Genomic DNA, 20,060 nt, shown 5'->3' with positions numbered 1-20,060 from the left:
TCGTACTCGCTACACTTGATAAGTATGCTATATTTATGTGGGGAACTTCGGTAGCGTACCTCATGGCGAAGGGTCTGCTGCTCATCGGAATTGGGCCTCATCGCAACATCATTGCATTTAACAACTGTTTTCGCTAGTTGTGACGCCTATGAGTGGTCTCATATTGGAATTGGGCCTCATCCTGACATCATTGCATTTAGCAATTGTTTTGGCTAGCTGTGAGGCTGTGAGTAGTCTGGTCTCATATGAGACGGGACGGAAATCGGGTGGCTCACCGTTGAGCCTCTTTTCCCTCTCATAAAAGACCATCTCATGCCATGCTCAATTTTGCTCCATCTTTTGTTCTTGTTTATTTCAAATGAATTGATACATCGTTAGTCTATGGTTATTATGAGTAATCTCGCAGCTGCCAAAAAATATATATATATATATATATATATATATATATATATATATATATATATATATATATATATAGAAGAAGGGTTCTTCTAAGGTCCCTATCATATAAGCGCCCTAAGTCCTTATAAGGCGCTTTGGATGGAAGGATGGAGGGATGAGATTACATCTCAATGGAGGGCTACAAATCTCCCTCCCTAATCTCCTTCCCTAATTGTGTACAACTCTACCACCATTCTAATCTCCCAACTCACTTCCTCATTCACTCATCCTCTCTCATTTCTCACATTCACTCTTTCTCTCTCATTTTCTTCCCACCCTCTCTAAACAAAAAAAAAAAAAAAAACCAGTTGATAAAAAAAACCCAAACTAAAACAACAAAAAAAAAAAACCCCAAAATAACCCCTCCTCTAAACACCACACCCGACCCACCACCACCCCACCACACACCACACCCGACCCACAACCCGCCACACACCAGCAGACCCGCCAACACCACCAACCATTCCCGACTCCACCGCACTCCACCACGCCGCACCACACCGCACCAAACTAAAAAAAAAAAAAAAAAAAACCCAAAACCACCCCTCCTCCAAACACCACACCCGACCCACCACCACCCCACCACACACCACACCCGAACCACCCACACGCGGCCGTCCCTTCCTCATTCACCAACACCACCGCACCACTACCACACACATCTGCTCGTGCCGCCACCTTCTCGCCAGATCTGAAGGTTGCTTGCCACAAACCACCACCGCCATATGCCGCCTCCCTCCTTTTCTCCTTTTTTTATGGGTCGAATTTGCAGGGCCTTTTTTTCTTTCTTTTTTTTTCGTCCTTTCCCTGCTCTTCCTTTCTCCTTTTTTTCTTTCCTTTCTCCTCCCTGCCGCCTTTTTTTTCTTCCTCCTTTTTTTCTTTCTTTTTTTTTCGTCCTTTTTTTTCCGCCTAAACACCTTTATGTGTTTTTTTGTTTTTTTGATTTTTTTTTGTTTTTGTTTTGTTTATTGTTTTTTATTATTATTGTTATTTGGTATTTTGTTATTTGGTTTTATTATTGTTATTTGTTTTATTTTAGATTTTGGGTTTGGTTGGGTTGTTGGTTTTTTGGTTTTATTATTGTTATTTGGTTTTTTGTTTTTGTTATTATGAGTTTTTTTGGTTTTTGTTACTATTCTTTTTTTTTTTTCAAATTTTTCATATTTATTGTTTGATTTTTTTACTATTTACGACTAAAGTTATACATTTTATGACTAAAGTTATACATTTTATGACCAAAGTTATACAAAAAGAGAATAAAGTTATACAAAAATTGGACTAAAGTTATACAAAAAATTGGACTAAAATTATACAAAAATGAACCAAAGTTATACAAAAATGGACCAAAGTTATACAAAAATGGACTAAAGTTATACAAATATGGACTAAAGTTATACAAAAATTTGAAGTTATACAAAAATAGACCAAAGTTATACAAAAAAGACTAAAGTTATACAAAAATTGGACTAAAGTGATACAACAATGGACTAAAGTTATACAAAAATGATCCAAAGTTATACAAATATGGACTAAAGTTATACAAAAATGGGTGAAGTTATACAAAAATAGACCAAAGTTATACAAAAAAAGACAAAAGTTATTCAAAAATCGAATCGTGGAGTTATACAAAAATGCACCAAAGTTATACAAAAATTGGACTAAAGTCATACAACAATGGACTAAAGTTATACAAAAAATTGGACTAAAGTTATACAAAAATGAACCAAAGTTATACAAAAATGAACCAAAGTTATACAAAAATGGACTGTAGAGTTATACAAAAATACGAGAGTTATACAAAAAATTGGACTAAAGTTATACAAAAAATGAACCAAAGTTATACAAAAATGAACAGGAGTTATACAAAAATGCAGGAGTTATACAAAAATGCACGAGTTATACAAAAATGGACTAACTTTTGTATAACTCGGTGCATTTTTGTATAACTCTGTGCATTTTTGTATAACTTTGGTTCCTTTTTGTATAACTTTGGTTCATTTTTTGTATAACTTTAGTCCAATTTTTGTATAATCGTCGCATTTTTGTATAACAGGTCCATTTTTGTATAACTTTGGTTCATTTTTGTATAACTTTAGTCCAATTTTTTGTATAACTTTAGTCCATTGTTGTATGACTTTAGTCCAATTTTTGTATAACTTTGGTGTATTTTTGTATAACTCTGGTCGATTTTTGAATAACTTTGGTTCATTTTTGTATAACTTTGGTTCATTTTTATATAACTTTAGTCCAATTTTTGTATAACTTTAGTCCAATTTTTTGTATAACTTTAGTCCAATTTTTGTATAACTTTAGTCTTTTTTTGTATAACTTTGGTCTATTTTTGTATAACTTTGGTTCATTTTTGTATAACTTTAGTCAATTTTTGTATAGCTTTAGTCCTTATTTGTATAACTTTAGTCAATATTTTAGTAGATCTTAGTTGAAAAAAAGTACATCACCAAAAAAAACGATATTTAAAACCCGAAATTTTTATTTAAAAAACGTATAATAAGAATAGATTTGAAAAGAATAAATAACAACAAAAACTAACAAAAATTAAGAAATAGAATAAACCGACCCCAAACAACTAATTTAACACAAAATCGAAAAAAAAAAAAAAAAAAAAAAAAGTGACGAAAATAAACCGAGACGCAAAATCTGGAAAAAAAAAAAAAGGAGTTTATATAATTACCGACGGCGGTGGTGGAGGTGGCGGTGGATGTGGGCGGTGGGTGGTGTCGGGTGGGATAGTGGTGGGTGGTGGTGAATGAGGAAGAGAGAAATGAATGATTTATTTGGTTTTTTGATTTATTTGGATTTTTTGATTTATTTGGATTTTTTGGGTTTTTTTATTTATTTGGATTTTTTGGGTTTTTTTTATTTATTTGGATTTTTTGGGTTTTTTATTTATTTGGATTTTTTGGGTTTTTTTTTTAGGTTTTGAGAGAAGAGAAGAGTGAAATGTGTGAGATGAGAGAGAAATGGGTGGGTAGAAAACAAATATATAGTAAATTAGTGGTTAATTAGGATGGATTAGTAAAGTGTGTTAATTTGCTTGTATAATGACTTTTGGTGGGTTCATCTCATCCCTCCATCTCCCTCCATCCAATGGCTCATAATAGAACTTATGGACTCAAATATATCTTTGGCCTTAGTTGATCCTTCCTCTATATATATATATATATATATATATATATATATATATATATATATATATATATATATATATATATATATATATATATATATATATCTTCCATTTTTCTACGTTGCAAAATCCTTAAAAGTTGTTCAACTTAAACTTTATAAATTCTTATTAATTTACAGGGCCGGCCCTAAGGCATGTTTGCTGGGTTTTTTGACAAGGGCCCATGTTTAATAGGGGCCCAATTACGGAACTAAAAGTTGACTTTGTAGGCTGTAGTCTAAGCTTTTTGTCAATTAGAATTATTACATGTAGAATTCACAATTAGCAAAGTAGTCTAGTGGTAACCATCTTAGCAAATTGTAGATGGTCTTGTGTTCTATCTAAAAAAGTATTGGTGCAACACACACGTTTTTTAATCAATGTCGTTAAAGATTGAATTGTATTGGAATATGACACGTGAATTACTTGAACAAATTTTTTAAAGGGGCCCTATTTTACAATTTTGCCTAGGGCCTCAAAATGTACAGGACCGGCCCAATGACGAATCTAGGATTTATAGAACGGGGGTGACGGGTGTCAGGGTTTTAAATCTCAGTATCGGTCGCGATCGAGGTGGCACGTAATCGCTCCCGAACCGCTTGTCGCGGACCAAAATTGCTCATCGCGGTCGATTTTTGTTTTACAAGGTTTTTTGGCTATATTTTTATTTATATATATTTCTAATGTTATATTATGTCTAATATGGGTAAAACAACGTTATTACTTATTAATACTTAATAGTATGATAAAAATCTCGGTCGATATAATAATCCCCTATCTACTAAAATAGAAAAATACTTGTGTACTCCAGGAGGACGGTACTCCTTACACTCAAAAACAATTCACAAAATGGAATATTTTAATAGCTCGAGTGTAAGGAGTACCGTCCTCCCGAAATACACAAGAATTTTTCACTAAAATAATAGGTGAATTTCCAAATTTTCCCGCGTAAAATTTAAGAATATAGACTTGGGGTTTATTATTATAGTCTATTCTATAGGTGTATCTTGAACTATAAATGGATATAATCTTTTATTTGGATATATTCATAAAATTGAAATGCTCACACTATGCACAAATTTGATCTGCACAAGATTTACCTCCACGGTTTTTATGAAAAAAAATTAGCTAATCAATTTAAGTAAAATATAAATAGCAGGAGTAGTGAATTTGTCTCATAATTTATTTGATCGTAATTTTAAGATATGTCATAAAAAAATATATTGGTGATAAATTTATGATTATGCAACTTTAAGTAGTTTTATTTAATTGAAAATAAATTTTAATAAATAAAGGTAGTTCGGAAAGGCCCGGATACCAATACTAGTTAATAAGAATGTAAAAAACAAGCTAGTTAAATAAAAAACACGATCCATTTGTCTACCCATAAGCCACATCTCCACGGTCCCACCACTAAACAATAAATAATATTACAAAAATTAATTCATAAAAAAATCATGACCCACCCTATACAATTGGTAAAACAGGAAAACAAACTTCATCATCATCCTTCGTCTTCATCCCTGTTATCCTTATCTCCAACCCAGAAAAAATCCCGACCCAAACCCAGAAAACGATCAATAAAATAAAATCCTTGCATCTCCTCTATCATCGGCTCATCTTCATCACTAAAATACAATTGGTAATATTTTTTTTAACTATTTTAATTTTTTTTTCTAAAATTAATGGGAGTGAGGGTTCACCCCCATCACCCCCTGTAGATTCGCCCCTGGACCGGCCCTGTTAATTTATAGCTCACAAACACAATAAGTAGCGTTGTAGTGTGCCACCGATAAACGTAACATCAATCACTTAACGTGAACATGACCAAATTACTACAAATATACTAGTATAAATAACGCAATGTGATTTGTTTAACTCATTTAGATACACACAAGTGCTAATTTAGGTAGCACCAAAACGGACACGGATACGGGACACGGACACGACACGGACACGTGACACGGCATCCCTTGAAATTTAGGACACGGGACACGTAATAAAATATATATTTTATAATTATAAACGTTCAATTTTTTTTTATAAAAATATTTGATATTAAATTTAAATAAGTGAAGTTAAAACTTGCCATTGATATTAACTCATTTTAATTTACCATCCAAACGAATCTTTTAATCAATCTCTTTCAATAGCTCATTTCACGCTTAAAGAACATCATTCACCCCAAATGATGTCCAAATGTCATGGACACGCGTCGCACACGGCCGAAATACCATGGACACGTGTCGGACACGTGCCCGAATAAATGTTGAAAATTAGACACGGCTTTATAGGTGTCCGACACGTTTTGACGTGTGTCCGAGGAGTGTCGGTGTCCGACACGGTGTCGGACACGGGACGGCTGATTAGGAGAAGTGTCCGTGCTACCTAGGTGCTAATTGCCTACTTGACCTACTAATTTACGAGTATTCATTTAATTAAAATTTTAAAATAAAAATCATACCCTACATAAAAAAACCTGATCAATCACAAGTCACAATCTAGGGGTTGTTTGGTTACCCACTAAACAATGCAGGAACTTAAATTTATGTGAATTGCAAAATGGGTATGTTGTTTGGTTACCTCAATTCACATAAATTGAAAGTTTTCATGAATTCCAATTCCTCTATAATGGAGGAAGTTGCTTACCTAGGCCCCCTAGGTAAGTGAGAATGCCTACATGAAGTGCATTTCCTTCATGACAACCAAACAATTTTTTGCAATTCACGTGAATTCTAAAAATTCACGTGTTTTATGACTTTTTAGGCAATACAAATTCCTATATGCAACCAAACGACCCCTAGTTACCCAGATGAATTATACTAGTCCAGAGGAGTATTCATTTGATTGCCTACTTGACCTACTCATGTGCCTTACACCTACTTGAGCAATGAGCCATAGAATCAAACTCTACTATGCAATCTTCTATTGCTTCTATGTCATATTTTAAATTGATTAAATGTTTGTTAACTCTACCTTAATCTTCATCATTCACATATTTTGCCGATTAATTAAATCCCTTTTGCAAAACAATCTCACATATCTTACCAATTAATTAAGGGAAATGCTATATACAACCCAATGGGTTTTGATGGGGCATATTCTGCACCCTCTTACCGAGTCAACATACTGAGCAAGGTCAAAGATATCCACAGCAAGTCAACGACTTAGACAGCCTCACCGACGAGGCCTGTCGGCCTGTCACTTGAGTCTCGGCTACGGCGACTAGCCAGCCGGGGCATATATCCGCGAACTCATATCCAAGACCCCTCGGCGGCGGGTCAACAGGGCCCGCCGGCCTGCCATAGGTCCCTCGGCCGAGGGCAAGTCAGTCTTTCCACCTGCTAGCCACTTGGCCACTTAGCCACTACGTGACAAAAGGTGAAAGTCTATAAATACTCCTCAACCCTCATTGAGGAAAGGATCCCACAACTAAACCTAAAATATACTATTCATCTGGTAATATCTCCCTTATCTCTCTACAATACATCCCTAGCCAATTAATATACAACTTATACCTCTAAGTTCACTGACTTGGGCGTCGGAGTGGGTACGCTTGGCACAAAGCCAAGCCCTCAGTTCGTTCATTGTTGCAGGAAAGGCCGAGAGAGACGATAGGAGCGAGAAGGGTTCAACCAAAGACATTATTCTACAAGCCACGGGTGGTAACGATACTTGCTCCGGAATTACACCCGGAACAATTGGCGCCGTCTGTGGGGAAAGATACTAGAAGCTAGTCACATTCATTCCCAAACAAAAAATAAACAAAACAAAAACCCACCCAAAAAGCTAAGAAGATGTCGAAACAAAAGGAGGTATTCGTGACCGACGAAACCGAATTCTGCCAAGATGATACCGTCCACAATTCTGGGGTTGCGTAGCCCTCCACCGGTCGAGGTCTTTTGCCCTGAGCAAGAATGAGGGGAAGAAGTGGGCAAGGCCCCCCGAGGTGACGGGGGAACGAGCCGAAAAATGCAATCGAGCCAAAACCTCGATCACCTCGGCCAAAGCCGGGAGTGACGGGGGAACGAGCCGAAAGATGCAATCGAGCCAAAACCTCGATCACCTCGGCCAAAGCCGGGAGTGACGGGGGAACGAGCCGAAAGATGCAATCGAGCCAAAACCTCGATCACCTCGGCCAAAGCCGGGAGTGACGGGGAACGAGCCGGTAAATGCAATCGAGCCAAAACCTCGATCACCTCGGCCAAAGCCGGGAGTGACGGGGAACGAGCCGAAAGATGCAATCGAGCCAAAACCTCGATCACCTCGGCCAAAGCCGGGAGTGACGGGGGAACGAGCCGGTAAATGCAATCGAGCCAAAACCTCGATCACCTCGGCCAAAGCCGGGAGTGACGGGGGAACGAGCCGAAAGATGCAATCGAGCCAAAACCTCGATCACCTCGGCCAAAGCCGGGAGTGACGGGGGAACGAGCCGAAAGATGCAATCGAGCCAAAACCTCGATCACCTCGCCAAAGCCGGAGTGACGGGGGAACGAGCCGAAAGATGCAATCGAGCCAAAACCTCGATCACCTTGGCCAAAGCCGGAGTGACGGGGAACGAGCCGAAAGATGCAATCGAGCCAAAACCTCGATCACCTCGCCAAAGCCGGAGTGACGGGGAACGAGCCGAAAGATGCAATCGAGCCAAAACCTCGATCACCTCGCCAAAGCCGGAGTGACGGGGAACGAGCCGAAAGATGCAATCGAGCCAAAACCTCGATCACCTCGGCCAAAGCCGGGAGTGACGGGGGAACGAGCCGAAAGATGCAATCGAGCCAAAACCTCGATCACCTCGGCCAAAGCCGGGAGTGACGGGGGAACGAGCCGAAAGATGCAATCGAGCCAAAACCTCGATCACCTCGGCCAAAGCCGGAGTGACGGGGAACGAGCGAAAGATGCAATCGAGCCAAAACCTCGATCACCTCGGCCAAAGCCGGGAGTGACGGGGAACGAGCCGAAAGATGCAATCGAGCCAAAACCTCGATCACCTCGCCAAAGCCGGAGTGACGGGGAACGAGAGCGAAAAATGCAATCGAGCCAAAACCTCGATCACCTCGGCCAAAGCCGGAGTGACGGGGAACGAGCCGAAAGATGCAATCGAGCCAAAACCTCGATCACCTCGGCCAAAGCCGGGAGTGACGGGGGAACGAGCCGAAAGATGCAATCGAGCCAAAACCTCGATCACCTCGGCCAAAGCCGGAAGTGACGGGGGAACGAGCCGAAAAATGCAATCGAGCCAAAACCTCGATCACCTTGGCCAAAGCCGGGAGTGACGGGGGAACGAGCCGAAAGATGCAATCGAGCCAAAACCTCGATCACCTCGGCCAAAGCCGGGAGTGACGGGGGAACGAGCCGAAAGATGCAATCGAGCCAAAACCTCGATCACCTCGGCCAAAGCCGGGAGTGACGGGGAACGAGCCGAAAGATGCAATCGAGCCAAAACCTCGATTACCTCGGCCAAAGCCGGAGTGACGGGGAACGAGCCGAAAGATGCAATCGAGCAAAACCTCGATCACCTCGGCCAAAGCCGGAGTGACGGGGAACGAGCCGAAAGATGCAATCGAGCCAAAACCTCGATCACCTCGGCCAAAGCCGGAGTGACGGGGAACGAGCCGAAAGATGCAATCGAGCCAAAACCTCGATCACCTCGCCAAAGCCGGAGTGACGGGGAACGAGCCGAAAGATGCAATCGAGCCAAAACCTCGATCACCTCGGCCAAAGCCGGGAGTGACGGGGGAACGAGCCGAAAGATGCAATCGAGCCAAAACCTCGATCACCTCGGCCAAAGCCGGGAGTGACGGGGGAACGAGCCGAAAGATGCAATCGAGCGAGAAGGGTTCAACCAAAGACATTATTCTACAAGCCACGGGTGGTAACGATACTTGCTCCGGAATTACACCCGGAACAATTTGATGGGGCATATTCTGCACCCTCTTACCGAGTCAACATACTGAGCAAGGTCAAAGATATCCACAGCAAGTCAACGACTTAGACAGCCTCACCGACGAGGCTGTCGGCTTACTGTCACTGAGTCTCGGCTACGGCGACTAGCCGGGGCATATATCCGCGAACTCATATCCAAGACCCCTCGGCGGCGGGTCAACAGGGCCCGCCGGCCTGCCATAGGTCCCTCGGCCGAGGGCAAGTCAGTCTTTCCACCTGCTAGCCACTTGGCCACTTAGCCACTACGTGACAAAAGGTGAAAGTCTATAAATACTCCTCAACCCTCATTGAGGAAAGGATCCCACAACTAAACCTAAAATACACTATTCATCTGGTAATATCTCCCTTATCTCTCTACAATACATCCCTAGCCAATTAATATACAACTTATACCTCTAAGTTCACTGACTTGGGCGTCGGAGTGGGTACGCTTGGCACAAAGCCAAGCCCTCAGTTCGTTCATTGTTGCAGGAAAGGCCGAGAGAGACGATAGGAGCGAGAAGGGTTCAACCAAAGACATTATTCTACAAGCCACGGGTGGTAACGATACTTGCTCCGGAATTACACCCGGAACAGGTTTTAATACCCTTCTAAATTTGGTCTTAATTTAGAAATAAGAGAATAAATTACGCATTAATCAATGCAATTAATAGATATATTAAGTGTTTATTTCTTTTTTAGTTTCTTAAATACAACCCATTGAGTTGTATTTAATATTTATCATAACCCATTAATCCCTTTATAAAATCATCTCACCATAATTCTTAATATGAAAAAAATATAAGACGATTTATAAGGAGTATATATGATCGTTTTATAGGAGCACTAACTAATCACAATTCACGTCAAAAAAAAAAAAAAAAAAAACTAATCACAGTTCACAAGCAATAATTGCACAAATTGGATAACAACACATACGCCGTAAAACAGTTAAAATAGGAGAGTACAAACTTCGCACGCTATTGAAGCTGATACGTTTCGCACCAAATACCCGCTCAAATTTGCGACTCCTAATTTTCCAGACTTCCACTATTCAATCCACAATTTCTAGGGTTCGTCTCTCATCCCTAATTTTTTTTATTCAATTTTACAATTTTGCATAATCTTTAATCTATTTGTGCCTTTAATTTCGTGTTATCAGAGTATGATGATGATGATCATGTTTATTATCTTCGCGATTTCGTTGATGAATTTAGAATTTGGAATTTGGATTTTGATTTCTGGTATCTTTCGTGTTTGTGTGATTCGTATGATTTTGTTTTGTAAATTTAGCGTCTTGTGAATAATTTGGTGGTATATTTTGCATGTGGATTGTATTATGAAGGAATTTTATGATTGTGACGAAATAAATAAACCCTAATTTTGATAACTGAATCTAGAAGGATGTTGGATACAATTATTGGATATGTGATCTTTGAAGGATTAAATTGTGGAATTGAAATTGGATAGGTGATGAAATATTCCAATTTTTCGGCACATATTTTGAAAAATGTACACAGTTCAATACCATGGGCTCACGGAGGAAGGAGTAAATTATAAGTTGGTTGCATGCTTTGCCGGAGTTATGTGAGCGATATTTTGGTGTGGTAATGGTTTGGTTCATGACAGACGTGGTTTACCTTAGCAGACTTAAAAATGGAATATTCATATTGTTTTTACGATGATGTTCACGCTAGGTGGTTCTAAAGGATGATTCATGTCAGCCGACCACATTTCATTGTGGGATTGAGGTTCTTGTTGTTGTAAGGCGGTTTACAATAAGTATTTATGTTGTGTAGATGTGTCTTTCAATTCATTTTATCATTGCTTTTGCAATTAACCAAAGTCACACTTGTGAAGTTTGTGGTTTGTGAGAAAGGAAAAGAGTAAAGTGGTAGTTATTATCTGTTTCATGGTAAAAGGAAGAAGTTATTTTGAATGGGGGGATGTCCCTGTTGCAGGGTAGAAGTTTGGCATTTTTTCTTGTGGGGTGGGGGGAGGTTGTTTCTGTTGCATGGGTAAAGTGGTAGACTGGTAGTTCACTGATGTGGTTGAAGGTATGTTTAATGGTTTGTTTGAAGGAAGTGTTTAGTATTCGATTTACTCGGTTATCTGTATAAGACATCCTACACTTTGAAAGTAGGGCATTTGCATTGTTTTTAACCCTTTGTTTGAATACAAAAGAGGACAGAAGGAATGGATGGGGTTCATTTTCTTCCAAATGTCTCCTATCTTTGAATGATTTTAGTTCAAAGAAAATTGCTTCCGTCCCTTTCCTTAATCTCAATTTCCCTCCAAATCCTCTTTCATTCAAATTAGTCCTAACTGTTGTAACTTGTAACCCCATTGGTTATTTCTGTACATATTTGTTGCAGTTGCTTAAAGCCTTAAATTTTTCAAAAAGAAAGGCAGCACCTTGTGAAGCTTGTAATTCTGGTAGAGCTGTATCAGTCTTTTAATACTCTGTAGCTAGGAATTTTGAACATAAGAGTCCTTTTCATGTATTTGTCACTAGAGTTTCCGTTTAGCGTGTAAATTTGGTTAGCTCATCTACTTATTGTTTTAGGTTCCTGGAATGAGTGTTTTTGTTTCTTAGCCTCTTAGACCAAAGATCATCCTTACGAATGTGTTAATATGTGGTCTGATGTTTATTCATACACATAAATGCGGCTTGGATTTCCTTAATTTCGCCTGTACACTTTTTTGCTAAAAGGAAAACACCACACTTTTTTTCTTCCAATATATGCAACTAAAAATGTTTTGAACAGGTGGAGGAAATGCTTTTGGGTATGTAGCTTAAGGTAGTACGTATTTTTCAATCAGTAATTATACAATCTTGTCATCTTTTTCTTTTCTTTCCCTTGCAGGATCTGTTAGGTGGTGCGTGTCATGGAGCTGAGTGCCTTGCGTGGATCTTTCGAGCATGTAGCGAAGAAGCAAAAGCTGTCATCCTCAAAATGTTATGAAGTGGTTGATACAATAAACAATGAAATCGAACAAGCTTTGGTAACATTGCAGTCAGATCAAGACCCCTCCCTTATGGTTGATCACAAGTCCACTTTGACACAGCTTAAAATCAAGCTTAAAGCAATTGGTTCGGGAAAAGAGTTAGAAAGCACCCAGAAAGAGCTGAACACAAACATTACCAAATATCTTAAGCTCCTTGAAAAGGTATTTAATCCAGACATATCCAAGGCATATCGAAACGTTGATTTTGATGTCCAGACTATTAATGAGATCGTCTCAAATCATTTCTTCCGGCAAGGACTGTTCGATATTGGGGAGTGTTTGATGAAGGAGGCTGGCAGACCAAATCCCAATGCTATGCAAACTCATTTTACTCAATTATATCAAATTTTGGAGGCAATCCATGCCAAAAATTTACAGCCTGCACTAAATTGGGCATCCGCAAATCACGAAAAGCTCAAACAGAATGGTTCAAGCCTAGCCCTGAAACTTCACCAACACCACTTTGTAGAATTACTGAAGCAAGGAAAACGAGACGAAGCTCTCCACTATGTCAAATTACACATTTCTCCTTTCTCTTCTTCACACATGCATGAAGTACAAAAACTTACTATCTGTGTTTTGTGGATTGAAAAGCTTGACAAATGCCCATACAAAGAGATGCTGTCTTCAACAACATGGGAAACATTAGCGGACGAGCTGTCACGAGAGTTCTGTGTTATACTGGGTCAACCCTCTCGGTCCCCATTGACTGTGACTTTGGAAGCAGGTCTTGAAGGATTACCGATTCTAGTGAAGTTGGCAACTCTTATGGCTACGAAACCACATGAATGGGACATAATGAAGCAATTGGCAGTTCCATTGGAGCTCGGTAACGAATTTCTTTTTCATTCGACGTTTGTTTGCCCAGTTAGTCGGGAGGAAGGAGCTCCAGATAACCCGCCCATGTTGTTGCCTTGTGGGCATGTCTTGTGCAGGCAATCGATCATGAAAATGTCAAAGATGAACAGCAGGACATTCAAATGTCCATATTGCCCTCATGATGCTTCAGTTGCACAATGCAGGCAACTTTACTTCTAATTGGTTTATACTCAGTTTATTATCTTTTTAGGTATATAGTTCTCTCTTTGACAATTATAGCTGATTGTCCAGGTTTTTCAAATTTGAATAAGTTAACGAGATACTCCGTCTTAGCTGACGATTTTGGTGGTCAATGATCGTAGTGTAGCGGAAGTTGTGCGTTTGCTTTAGCATTTCACTACTTCAACAGGTTTCAGAAATCAAGTATACTTGGTTACTTACACCACCAGTAACTTTCTATTAACAATTATGAAAGCTCCTGTAAAAAAAGATTGAATATGTTCTCCCAGGTCTTATAGTTGCACTGATTGTGATTATGCCAGTTTCCATGGTTGCAATTCCCCTAGCTCTCGCAATTGAATGCAATGCATTATAATGTTCGAATCCTCGTCTGTACCAACCAATCTGCTGTTACAAAAACCAAAGACAATCTTCATTATGCTTTCGTAATTTTGTAAAAACAGAGATGAAGAGCACGGCAAAAACCAAAATATTTTTTTTAACGGTCAGTCGGCCAAAAATTTCCAGATGCTCAAAATCTTCAAAATAAACGAAGAATATATAAGGTGATAGTATCTGTATCTGAGAAGATGCACACCATTAATTCTGGCGTGGAAGGAGTACAATACCGGTACAATTATAAAGGAAAGGGAATTAGACTTGCGACCTAAAGTAGAAAAAATGCCTATTGATCTTTCAAATGAATCATATCTATGTTTTGTTGTTACTTGTTAGGACTTAGGAGTGTGTCTTACATACATACACTGAAGTCTAAACAAGATGAAGTCGAGCTTCTCACTTGGCGAGTCAACCTGACAATGTTAAAACTCTAAACTAAATAAGTATCGCCACCTAGATGTCTTCGAATCAATTCTGCCAGTATATCAACCCAAGTGTCAGGAACGCCGGGTAGACACCAATGCATGCAATCTTGGCCCCACACGGCAACTGCATCCTTCTTTCCAAGCCAGATAGCGGGATGAGCATCTGCTCTGTACTCGCTAAGATGAGTCAAGTCTAGCATCTGGATATCGCTTCCTTGTAGTGCTGCCTTGATCACTTGATTAAGCTGTCTTGCTTCTTTGTTGACTCCGTTGTTACTGGGATCAAACCACAAGTCAAGCTATCTGGGTATTAGTTACTGACAAAAACTTCGACTTGTCTTCTCGTATTCAATAATGAAGCAAACAAATTTCAAACTTTTATTCTCCCAAAGGAAAAGCAAAACAACTCAAATTGAGATATCAGCACATGATATAATGCGTTGATGGCCTGATAGTTTCGGCTTTTCACACTTTAGCTACAAGAATCCATGAGGGGAAGTACCATGACTAGAATCCCGTTTGCACCAGAAGTGCCACTATGGCTTCCTTAACATAAAAAAGGGTAAAAATAAAAACTAAACAAGAAGCCGGCGCATATTTTCACATTTTATTGAGCAAGAGTAATACTAGGAGATGTGATATGAAAATTTCGATACTCAAGGATACATAGCTTCTGTGACGTACCCCCTATGTTTCTTTGATTCTTTCCAACAAAAAAAAAAAAAAAAAAAAAACTTGGGTGTACAACAACATATTTTTATCTTCTATCCTCATATAGTAGTTTGGTCATTTCTTTGCGAAAAAAAAGCCAAATAAACATTTCAAAATGAGACTTGGAAGATATAGAGAAAAAAGGGAGTATGAGTTCCTGCTCACAAAGTTTTAACAAATGGAGGAATCTCTGAGCATTTTAGCAAATCAATACCTGAGATTCTTCAAGGGGTTCGTTTAACAAGCAACTGCCATTTTGATTCCACTCTCCACCGTAAAAGTGTCTAGGAGACTGCAGGCGCCATAGCTTGAGTGTGCTACTAGGAACTTCTTTATCAATGTATGAGATCATACTCTGTAATACAACTTTAAGGCCATCCATAAAATCAAGGGGCGGTGAAATGGGTCGTCCTTTCTGATAGAATACAAGAGGCGTCTCTTTTGGAAATTTGTGAGGACCCCACCTAATCAAATCGAAATTCAAATTACTGAGACCACGCACACTTGTGTAAGGCCGTCTTACACAGACTTTGTGTACAACCACTTTACTCAAAAACATCACAACAACAACAACAACAACAACATTACCCCAGTGCCTCAATGGCTCCCGCAAATTGCGATCATTTAAAAAAAAAATATTATATATTATTAGTCTTTTTAAGTATCGCCAATAAAGCAATAACCATCTTCGGTAGTGATCTTTCTATTCTCGGTGATTATTTTACCACTGATAGTGATCCATATTAGTTAGTAACCTCTTTTTGTTATCAAAATGTTTGTAACGGTGTAACCTTTTTTTCTTACCAAAAAGTTAGTAACCTCTTTTAATCATCATCAATACATGAGATAATTTAGCGTGAAACCTAGTTAACTGTTATACAAGTATAGTAAAATACCAATGGCCAGTGTTAAAGACAAGGACGTCATAGAATTTGGTAACGTGAACCCATTCATTTGCAGGTGTATCAACATCCACTCTGTATATGCCCTTCACACCATCTTGATCCGATTGCTTCTCCTGCCACCTACATCATATAATCATAAATCAGGTATTTATCTCAGGCAGTTCAAGAAAAAAAATTAGAATAAAATTATGCAAAGTACAGTCGAAAGATATGGCTTGACAAATAAGTCTCATTAACCAACTATAATCTGACCTAACCTAAAGTTTTTTAAGTAAGAGTACAAAACTAGGGGCAATAAGCTTTGACGAGAGAAAGCGAGGGACTCTAAAGTATAAACCAAATCCTTATATACACAAGATATTTCTTCCAATGCAACTATCTCTAGCAATTCATATGTGCAGCCACCGGCATCAGCATGTCAGGGGCAGGAAACAGAAAACTATTTCTCGTCTGCTTGCCACTACCGCATAAAATGTGCTTGTAGCCTGTAGGCGTTTACATTTTCATCCTTCAGCACAAAATTCTACACAAATATTGGGCACTCTCTTCTACCAGAATGCATACTGCAGTATCTTAGCCGGCCAGTTAAATCATTCAGTGGGACTCATAACCTCTTACAACTTTTCTTCTTCAAATTCACACTTCTTCGGAATGCAACAACAGATTCTTGTATAAGATCACAAGTACCATTTTTTTGGATTGAATTAGTAGGCCTTATAAAACTATAATCAATGACTCAATAAGCATGAGAAATGTAAACAGGTTAACCTCAATACTTGCATTTTTGACGTCTGAACAGTCTGATACAATGAGGCACTTTCATTCAACACTTAAGTCTAGATAGATAAGAACATGTTAGCTGCTGAACTCTATCATAATTGGTTAGGTCAACCATTCTGTGCCTTAGAAAAACGCCTAACTGCAGCTCTGAGTAATTCCTTGTCTCATTGACCCAAAAAAACCATAAGTACCATGTGTACTAATTACTAAACGGTTTCTTTATCATATCTTACAGTAAGAGCTAGAATGAAAATGAACTCAGAAGTAAGTGACTGGCAGCTACTCCTTCTATTGAAGGATGCAGAACTAGGAATTAAATCATTAACTCAAATCTTTCCTAATACGAGTATCAGACTAAGATACTTGTGGCTCAAACTCAAAACCTGTTGAAACCAACATTGCCTATATGACTCCCTTTACTCCAATTCTAGGCCAACACTATAGTTTCATAATTCTACAGCAAACTAAGCGAGAATGAAAATGAACTCAGAAGTAAGCGATTAGCAGCTTCTTCTTCTACTGATTAATGCAGAAATAGGAATTAAAGCATTAACCCGGAAATGCCCTAATACGAGCAGTAGATTAAGATACTGGCACAAACTCAAAACCTGTTGAAACCAACATTGCCTAAATGACACCCTTTACACCAAAACTAAGGCTAGGTGAATATCATAACAACCATACTAGCTTTCCTCAAATGACAAAACACGAACATTCCACCAACACCATAGTTGCACAACACAAACCCTATGATCCCAAACTACCAGCAACTCAAACTGCATAATTCAACAACAAACATATCTAACTCTCCCTCCGTCCCGCTCAATTATTCACAATTTCTATTCTTTTCGACAACATTTTAATCAAAGGTAAACAAATGATTTTGAGACAGGGAGTAGCATCATTGCAACTCAAAATCCGCTGAAACATTGCCTAAATGACTACTTTTACATCAAAACTAAGGCTAGATAAATATCATCACAAGCACTAGCTTTCAACAATTGACAAAAAACACACTTTCACTAACACCATAATTCTACAACAAACAAATCTAATACTCCCTCCGTCCCACTCAATTCTTCACATTCTATTATTCACCACATTATTTAAACCAAACGTAAACAAATGGCCGGGACGGAGAGAGTAACATCCATCCACCATCGAAAACTAATCGAAAAAAAAAGGCCAGAACATCAACTTACTGATACTTAGAAAGCAAAACAGCACGATGATAAGCAACAGTAACATTAAACTTAGGAAAATAAGCACCTCTCCAAGCACCCATCTTTTTCCACTTCTTAACACCATTATCAGCAACTCTCAAAACACAAACAAAAGACACTAAGAAATTCTCATTTAATGAATCACCAACAAACCCAATATTCTTATTCCTCATAAACCCTAGAAATTCAAAAGGATCAATCTTTCCTAAACTACAATTTTCAGGCACCCATTTCCAAGAATTGATTAAACCCATTTTCTCTCTTTTATTTCTAAGGCAATTCCATGCGTTTCTGTGAAATGGGCATGTTTCATCATACATGGGTTTGTTATTCGGGTCGAATATCCAGTTTCCTTTGAATAAATTACAGTGATTTTGTGAAGAATGTGGCAAAAAGTTGGGGAATTTGGTGGATTTGAGTGAGGATAAAGAGAGGAATGTGGTGTAGAGGTAGAAGAGGATGAAGGTTGAGAGGATTAGTGATGTGATTAGTGCTTTTGTGGGTTTTAGAGGCATTTTGGGTTTGATTTGTGGTAAACATCAGAGTATTTGGGAGATGGAAGATGAAGGCAAAGATCTGATTTCCGGTGTTGGATTCGAACTCTTCACTAGAAGTGAACGACAGTGAGAAAGTAGATTGGAGGGTTGGATCACACACAACACAAGTACGGATGTCAATGAAACGGATATAAAGTGAGTTTTGCATCGCACCTGCCCTAATTGAAACGGATATAGATAGAGCTTTCGCGGGTGGTGTGACGGACATGGTACAATAGTGCACCCGTCATTGGTGATGGGGCAGAGACGCAGAGTTGATTTTGTATCATACTCATCTCATATCCGCTCACCTAGATTGGCAAACGGGTCAATTGGTTTGGGTTCGGGTTATTTCGGTCGGTTTGGATCATTTTTTGGTCTGTTAGACCACACTTGGTTGATGATGCCAAGTTTCTTTATCATTTAATGGTTTGCTTCTTAGTTATTGTTAATAGCATTTGAAGCTTACAATTACTCCTCAAGATGATGCAAGAATGATCATGATGAAGAATATCCCTAGCCTAAGTCAAATGTTGTAAATGAGTTAGTGTAACATTCTCAATTTGTCAAGTGATAGTAAAACCATGCAACAGTGCAACGTACTGTGGTTTCTGTTACAACGTATGGAGAAATTTTCAAAGGAAATAAATTTCGAAAAAATGCAAAGCTTAAACTTCCATAAGACTTCTTGTTTTCAAAAGATAGGGTTTTATAAATCTGAAGCACAAAAAGAATATGCTTTCTAGTTGATTCAAAAGATACCAATCTTGTTCTTACAAGTCGATTTTAATTCCAAAAATGGGTCTTCTCCTTTTTCTACTTTTAGCAAAAATGAGAGTTCCCATAAAAAATTATAGAGAACACTCCATGCATTCAAAATGAATATTTCTTGAGCCTTGCAAACTGATTGTTCTCTATAAGCATTTCCTTAATGAGAATAAATCTTATTACTTTTGGATAATAGAGTGAAGAAGTGCTTTTAGGATCTTTCCTTCACACACCTCTTCTTCTATAAATAGCCATCTCAATTCTCATTTATGACCAAGACTTTGAAGAACATTTTGAGTATTTTGCAAATCATTTCTGAGTCAAAAGCTTTGTTTTTTTTAAGTATTTGCAAAAACGTTTTAAGTCTTAAAGTATTCAATTGTTTTCAAAAGTGCTGAAATGTCTCCATGTAACAGTACGCTGCACTGTGACATATGAGTTTGTTCCATGATCTCGTGTTTAAGTCTTAATTGTAATCTCCATGTTCTTAAGTGAACCACTGAGATTCTGACTCTGTAAACCTGTGAGATAGAACTTATAAACTCTTGGAGCGGAGTAGCTTTAAGTTTGAGTTGCAACCGGGGTTGGTTGGCGGGTTATTTTCATTGTAAGGGGTTTAGTAGTGTGAGTAAATTTATAAACAAGCAATAAAATAACGGTTGGACGTAGGCCTCGGAGTAGAGGTTGAACCATTTTTTAAATATCGTCTTGTTTGT

General features: G+C 38.5%; 2 protein-coding genes across 2 annotated transcripts; one reads left to right on the top strand and one right to left on the bottom strand.

The window, feature by feature from the left end:
• Positions 1 to 10,481: 10,481 nt before the first annotated feature.
• LOC141611388 (protein RMD5 homolog) lies at positions 10,482 to 13,731 on the top strand. The gene is made up of 2 exons (XM_074429914.1): positions 10,482 to 10,623; positions 12,418 to 13,731. The coding sequence occupies exon 2, from the start codon at positions 12,440 to 12,442 to the stop codon at positions 13,595 to 13,597; it is 1,158 nt and encodes a 385-aa protein (XP_074286015.1). The 5' UTR covers positions 10,482 to 10,623; positions 12,418 to 12,439; the 3' UTR covers positions 13,598 to 13,731.
• Positions 13,732 to 14,140: 409 nt separating this feature from the next.
• Positions 14,141 to 18,708, bottom strand: LOC141611387 (protein trichome birefringence-like 12). The gene is made up of 4 exons (XM_074429912.1): positions 18,020 to 18,708; positions 16,029 to 16,157; positions 15,347 to 15,596; positions 14,141 to 14,720 (listed from the first exon to the last, which is right to left on the bottom strand). The coding sequence occupies exons 1-4, from the start codon at positions 18,553 to 18,555 to the stop codon at positions 14,427 to 14,429; spliced, it is 1,209 nt and encodes a 402-aa protein (XP_074286013.1). The 5' UTR covers positions 18,556 to 18,708; the 3' UTR covers positions 14,141 to 14,426.
• Positions 18,709 to 20,060: the final 1,352 nt, after the last annotated feature.

Source organism: Silene latifolia, chromosome 11, assembly GCF_048544455.1.
Source record: "Silene latifolia isolate original U9 population chromosome 11, ASM4854445v1, whole genome shotgun sequence".
NCBI classification, from domain to species: domain Eukaryota; kingdom Viridiplantae; phylum Streptophyta; class Magnoliopsida; order Caryophyllales; family Caryophyllaceae; genus Silene; species Silene latifolia.
Note: the sequence above shows the minus strand (reverse complement) of the source record. Positions and strands in the feature narration are given on the sequence as shown.